The sequence below is a fragment of the Lygodium microphyllum genome, chromosome 4 (assembly GCF_053477565.2).
Source record: "Lygodium microphyllum isolate KBCC chromosome 4, Lygodium_microphyllum_v1.1.10, whole genome shotgun sequence".
Classification (NCBI taxonomy): Eukaryota; Viridiplantae; Streptophyta; class Polypodiopsida; order Schizaeales; family Lygodiaceae; genus Lygodium; species Lygodium microphyllum.
This window is the reverse complement of record NC_141138.1, coordinates 165,875,632-165,882,591: the sequence shown is the minus strand read 5'-3', so window position 1 is coordinate 165,882,591 and position 6,960 is coordinate 165,875,632. Positions and strand designations below refer to the sequence as shown.

General features: G+C 43.4%; 1 protein-coding gene across 1 annotated transcript; it reads left to right on the top strand.

The window, feature by feature from the left end:
• The first annotated feature begins 1,509 nt into the window (after positions 1–1,509).
• LOC148037866 (uncharacterized) lies at positions 1,510–3,525 on the top strand. Its single transcript, XM_087676824.1, has one exon. The coding sequence runs from the start codon at positions 1,762–1,764 to the stop codon at positions 3,289–3,291; it is 1,530 nt and encodes a 509-aa protein (XP_087532950.1). The 5' UTR covers positions 1,510–1,761; the 3' UTR covers positions 3,292–3,525.
• Positions 3,526–6,960: the final 3,435 nt, after the last annotated feature.

Here is a 6,960-nt window from a genome sequence, read left to right as displayed (position 1 = left end):
GTATACATACATACACGATATATATGATATAATAATATATCATATATATCTTGCACCAAAAAAGACTGATTTTTACTATATTTCACAAAAGTTGGGGAGGGGGAAAGGGGAGGGTATGTGAGTTTTTTCAATTTGATATTCATTGAATTAGATGTTTTATTATTAATTTTATTGTTAATGTACCTTGATAGCTAGGTGCTCATAGCATAAACCCTAAGCCCTAAACCCTGAACCCTCACTAAGTATCCACATATACATAAATAGAAACCCATGTGTGCATGTGTATGTGTGTGTGTGTGTAACTGAGAGGGCAATGAAAAGGAGATTAGTCATATAGCATTCCATGTACAAACTAAAGCTATAGAAACACATCATATTTATTATGTGTGATTTAACTAAATGTTCCATAAATATTGATAAGTTACAACAAACAATGTAGCATATAAGAAGTTAATTTGGAATATCTAAAGAAATAGAGATGTCTTGTGTGCACCTTTTAAGAGTAAAGTAGGGATGCTTCAAACACTTAAAAACATGTTAGAGTGTAATATTTTGAAGTAGAATACATGTGTAAGCAATTCAAGCAATAAGCATTAGCATGGAAGTCTAGGGGAGGGGAGGTTTTCCATGTGAGAGGGTTGCAATGCTTGCACAAGCAAGCACGAGCATGCACCACATGGTGAGGTGGGATCGTCACAATGATTGTGAGTGGGTGAGCACAAGCACATGCCATGTGGTAATACATGCATCTGCATTCCCATTCCCTCCCCTGGCCCACCCCCTTTTGCGACCTCCCCTTAATACATAGGATAGATTCATGGGAAGATAAGATGATTGTGTAATGTCAAGGTTCTAAATGTAGTTTATTTCTCCATTCTTGTATACCTCATGAATGTCACATTCATCGATATTTATATAATGTGATGTGAGTTTCTATATAATTCCGAATGTTTAAAGGTGGTGTAGCTTGTAGTGCTTGATTCACTTAGAGAGCTCTTCTTGAGTTGTTCTCTAACAAATTTTACCATAAGAAATAGACATTTGCAATTATTAGTAGGTTGCATGTTTGTGTCTTCTACCAATGAGCTAGGGTGGTGGGTGCACAATTCACCTTCAAAACATGGTGTCAAACATTGATTGCACCCATTGTAGAAAATGTATGACAAATATCTCCTTAGAGAAGTGTATTTGGCTCTCGGGTGGTTCATGTGCAGTAATGTTTTATGTGCTCATTGTATTACTCTTGAATGCTTTAAGACCTCTCTGAATAATGTCAATGGAGGCATCATAGGACTTGTGAAGATCTTGAAGTACATGTTATGAAATAGGGGTGAAGAACTCAAAGTAGATGTTATGAAATAGCGAACATAATCGTGTTACTCAATAAGGAACACAATTGTGTTCCACCCTACATTCCTACTTTCGACAAGAAGATTTGATCAGCGTGTTCTGATAATAGGGCAACAAGAACAAACTTGGGGTGGGACTTTTTATATCACATAACCCGTTAGAGCCAATGTTGTTACACTTTTTCTTGCATCTCCCTTTAGTATAGGGAGCCCATGCACAAGGAACAAGAAAAGACCCTTAAGCAGCAGACGCACACATTATTTTTTATCCTCTCTCTCTCTCTCTCTCTCTCTCTCTCTGTGCACCTGCCCCCCACGTGTAGATGCTATCAGACATCTCTTGTGCTTCTGTCCATGCGCAAGTGGCTTCGCTTCTTTCAGGTTCTTCTCCCTGCAAATCACATTGAACGCCATGCAGGTCCAAAGACTGTGCGCAGCAGGGAATTCTAGCCCTTGTCTGCTGGTTTTACCACGTCTTCTTGTTCCTCTTCTTCACCTTCTTGTTCTGGTCAACCAGCTCCTGTTAGAAGCTCCTCTCAAGTGCGAGTGCGCCAGCAAGCATGAGCCACCACCGCTAGCTCCGATGGTGCTATCAAAGACGCCGCCACCGCCTCCTCCTCCTCCTTCTTCATCTGGGTCAGCTGCATCTTCGTCTAATTCGGCCGCCATGAATGCTGCAGAGCTGGAAGCTCTCTTCCAAGTGATAGAGTCCTTCGTGGAGGGGGGATCGAACTGGCAGACGCTCCACCCGCGCCCATGCACGCAGGATCTGGTGCCAGGCATGCATTGCGAGCAGGGGCCAGACAAGCTCATGCATGTGACGCGCCTGCAGTTCGGCGGCGGCAGCATGACGGCGCCGAGCTGCAAGCTGGGGGCCACCATCCCGGCCGCCATTGCGCAGCTGCCGTACCTGCGGACCCTGCTGGTGTCGGAGTGTATCATGAGCCAGCGGACGACGCTCCCGGCGGAGCTGGGGGGCCTGGCGGGGTCCCTGCAGGAGCTGAGTCTGCGGTCCAACAAGGCCCTGGTGGGGGCCATCCCGGCGGCGCTGGGGCGGCTGCGGGGCCTGCAGGTGCTGAGCCTGTCGCAGAACAATCTGGAAGGCGGGATACCGGCGGCACTGGGCGGGCTGAAGGCCCTACAGCACCTGGATCTCAGCTACAACGTGCTTACGGGAGCTATTCCGGCTGACATGGGCGGTCTGGGGAGCCTCTCCATCATGGACCTGAGCGGGAACCTGCTGGAGGGGACTATACCACCCTCGCTGGGAGGGCTCAAAGCCCTGCAGAAGCTGGACCTGAGCTCCAACCAGCTGAAGGGCCGGATACCGTCGCAGCTGGGCGGCTTGCCCAACCTGCAGTTCCTGGCGCTGGCCCAGAACGGCCTCACGGGTCCCCTCCCGCCCTCCTTCGCGGGCCTACACAGCCTGGAATACTTTCTCATGGACGGCAACCCACTGCACGGGCCCCTGCCGGGGTTTATGTCCGGCTGGACGCAGCTCCGGGAGCTGAGCCTGTCGGACGCCTTCTTTACCGGCGGCATCCCGCCGGGCCTAGCGGGCCTCACCAACCTCAGCGTCGTCAACCTGAGCAACAACAAGCTGGCAGGGGGTGTCCCGGCTTCCCTGGAGACCATGCACCAGCTCAGCTACCTCAACCTCAGCGAGAACTTCCTGGCGGGGCCTCTGCCCTTCTCGCCGGCCTTCGTCCAGCGTCTCGGCGACCGCCTCGACGTCCACGGCAACCCCGGCCTCTGCGTCAGCGCCGCCGCCGGCCTCCTCTCCCAGCAGCTGCGCACGTGCGACGGCCTCGCTGGCAGCACCCGCTCCTCCCTGTCCGCCCGCAACGCCGCCACCTCCCGCCCGCCAGCTCCTCTGCCACCGGCTATCGCCTGCCTCGCCACGTCAGCCACCCTCCTCCTCGGCCTCCCATTCTTTCTGTGACCGACCGACATGTCCTCGTCCCATATTGTCCATGCCTGTGAGCTTTCATGGTCACGTCAAAGGAGCTGCCGCGGCGCAGCTGCACAGCGCACACACGCCCATCATCTTTTGGTTATTTTTTTCTCTTTTTCTCCCCTTTCTTTTTCTGTAGGTGAAAATAATGTCCTCGATTCTCTCACCCTGCTGCTTCCTGTATAATCGCAGTTATCATTTCAAAAAGAAAAGTTTATGTAAGCTTCCATCAACAAAAGCCAAGGAAGTCCTACTAACATTCAACATCAGTTCTTCACGTTGCAGACATAGAGTACACTCCTCTCATCCTGTCTGTCATACAGCTTTGGTAAAGTATGTTACGAGCCCCACTGCATCTCTTCTTTGCTTCTTCTTATAAGCATCTAGGCACCCGAATTTTGGATTTGAAGGACGTGAATTTAACTATAAGGATCTGGGTATAATTTAATTTAACTCTCACCGGCAGGTTCCTCATCTATTCTCTTGAATTCGACGCCTTATCGTCTCTATTGAGTTTGGTTCTCAAGTATTCTCGTAAGGACTCGGGTTCAAATTGTTTAGAAGTTGAAGTGAAGTTTGGTTGTTCCGGAGCTTCATAAATTAGTCCTATACGAAAATGTAAGGTTCTACTTGTAAATGACACTCTAATTTCCCATTACACAAGTGCAAAACAATTGTGTGGATGATTAAGACCCACTCTAAAACTTACTTATGATTTTTCCCTTGAAATCTATTTGTATGCCTAGTTTCTCAATCCAAACTAGAAGGGCACACCCCATAGTAAAGTTTCTACATGTGAGGTTCATCTTTAACCAAATGTTTGTACATGAAACAATAAAAAATAGGACAAAATTTATTTTTGCAAAGTTGTGCAAGCCCTAGTGTAGAGAATCTTATTCTAATTTGTCACAACACTTTGTAACACATGGAATCCCCATGGGGGTGTGCCATTCTTTCTAAAGTCAATAATGTCCCCATTGTTAGTTAATAGATGACTATGTAGATATAGGCCTTTTAAGTGCATGACTTGCAAAGTTGGTGCTGCTAACTTCTAGACAACTATATTGATTGGTTTAGACTTCTTCGATCTTTGACATCAGGCCTAAAGTTAATAATGTTTATTCTTAGGTGATAGATGATAGGCTTGATAGGCCTTTCAAGTGCATGACTTGCAAGGTTGGTGCTACTGAAGGTTAGAGAATGATGTTGATTAATTGAGTTGATTAATTGAGACTTTGTAGACATTTGTCGCCTGGTCGAACTCTAACTCGAAAGCTAATATCTATATGGATTAGGCATAGTCATTAACTCACATGAGCTGGATGTTGTTTAATGATCAGGATGTGAAGAATTCACAAAAGAAACATGTGGATGGTGGGGCTTATCTAGGTAAATTTAAGAAGATGTGATGTAAGGTTTGACCAATGAAAACATTGTTCTCATTATTGAGAAACTAAATGTGGATATTAAGGTTGACTATAACCCTTCTCCAAAGTGTGTAAGAAGTGAATCCATGTTTGTATATACATACATATCTATAGACATCTGTATGTGTCTATGTGCATGTGTGTATGCCAATGTCGCACATGGTTGTAGATGCTTATACCTAAATCACAACATGTGATGATTTCATGTGCCATTTTATTTGAAAGCTTCTAATTTCTAATATTGTTGCATCTTTAAATGTGGAAGTTAAGTATATAGGAAATTCAACAAAATAATATTTAGAGTGAGTGTCCATAATTATGGTTCTATTTTATGTCAAAATGCTTGTTTTCATTTAGTATAGAATTATGGGCATTATCTCAAATATCTTCTCCAATCTTTAGCCTTCATTACTTATGTCATTGATATCATGTAGGTTTTTGACGATTGGAGCCACACCAGGCACGATATTTTAGAATCATTAGTCTCATCATGGTTCTCTTCTAAAGAGTCTCATCCTCAAATTCATTTTCCAATTTTGTCATGATCGTCTTCATTTTCTATGCCATCACTATGAGTGTTGGTTAAATTTCATGCTTGAGAGACTACCATGTGGTCTCTTTAGGGGGGCATAGTGGGTTAGTGCCTTGCCATTAGCACATGAACAAAAGGATATGCTTAATGCACTTTTTGTCTACTAGTTCAATAAAGATTAGCTAAATGTTGCAAAATTTTAAAAAATTTCGGCCTAGTTTCACATTTAGCTTTATCACATTACTTTGCACTGCACCTCCCCCCTCGTAGTAGATGTGTAGTGTTTCCAAATTACTTAGAGCCATATTTTTTAGGACATCACCTTAGAAGGTTATAGATCCTCAAGTTCCACTCTTTTGGTTTGGGAGATGATGCTTTGGTATGAATTAGACTTGGTGAAGACTCAATTTATTAAGTCCATGCATCCTATTAGACCCTAATCGTGCTACTTTAGGGAGGTATTTTAGTAGCTTTTGAAAATCTCCTCCTCTAGTCTAGATGGGGATTGGTACCAAAGAGAACATGTCTTTGGTACCATCTCCTACAACTTTTCTACCATCTTCTACAACTTTTCTTGCTCGAGGCCACCTCACCCTTACTCTAATGTGATTACCTTTCACCCAATATAGTGCCACCTTGCTTACCATCTCTTGCCCACAAGAATGCATTGAGTTCTTTTTCTAAGGTGATCAACAACCTTCCTGAATACTAGAATGGCCTCTATGACTAGGCTGATTGTTGAAGCTATACACTATCTAAGAATAGGCCACTAGCTTCTTATCCAAAAATTCTTTGAGCTGGTTAAATTATTTCTTGCTAGAGATTGCTACATCTTCAAAACAACCAAGATAGTAATACACCTTCCTGTGATAAATGAAGTTGAAGTTGTATTTATCTAATCGATCATGTTGATGATCCCAACTAAAGATTACTATCTCAGATTTATATTGGCTAATTAGACAACCTAAGAGAAAGGGGTTTTATCATAAGTGGGGAGTAGTGCATCCATTAAGCATTTTTCTATAACAATGATATTAGAGTTTTCATTAGTAGAAATTCTAGCACAAAATCATCTTTCTAGGTAGAGGAAGATCTCTTATGATCTTATAGGAGAGGTTCAACAAAGTCAGAGGCCTCAATTATGACATTCCTCCTATATCCAATGACTTTGGAAAGAGCTTGATTAGACCCAAATTCACTTCAACACTACTCTAGTAATCCAATAATAATCAACCATCTTTGCTATATTAGCTCCATAAACATCTCAAATCCACTTCCTTCAACATCGCTCTAGTAATCCAATAATGATTGGCCATCCTTGCTACATCAGCTCCATAAAAATCCCAGATCTCTCAAAAATTTTCAGCAAGTAGGCCATCTAGACTAAGAGCTTTTTCCCTCTTCATTTGAAGAGGGAAAACTCTAACTCTTCTTTAAAGAATGGTCTATTTAGCTATAGATCCTTCTTGATTGGGGGACTCCTCTAAAAGCTAGCCATAGGTTCACGCATTCTCAAAAGGCAATCTTTTCCCCCCACTATTAAAGATAAATGGTTACTATAGGCCATACAGATATCTAGATCATCAGTAAAAGCAATGTACCTTCTTTTATCCAAATCAGTATGCAATGTACTTTCTTTTATCCCAATTTGGACATAACTTTTCTTGCCCTTTAGTTATTTCCCACCAAAGTTGTGAG

Coding starts and splice junctions, on each gene's coding strand:
- LOC148037866 (XM_087676824.1), top strand. CDS start 1,762: ATGCAGGTCCAAAGACTGTGCGCAGCAGGGAATTCTAGCCCTTGTCTG.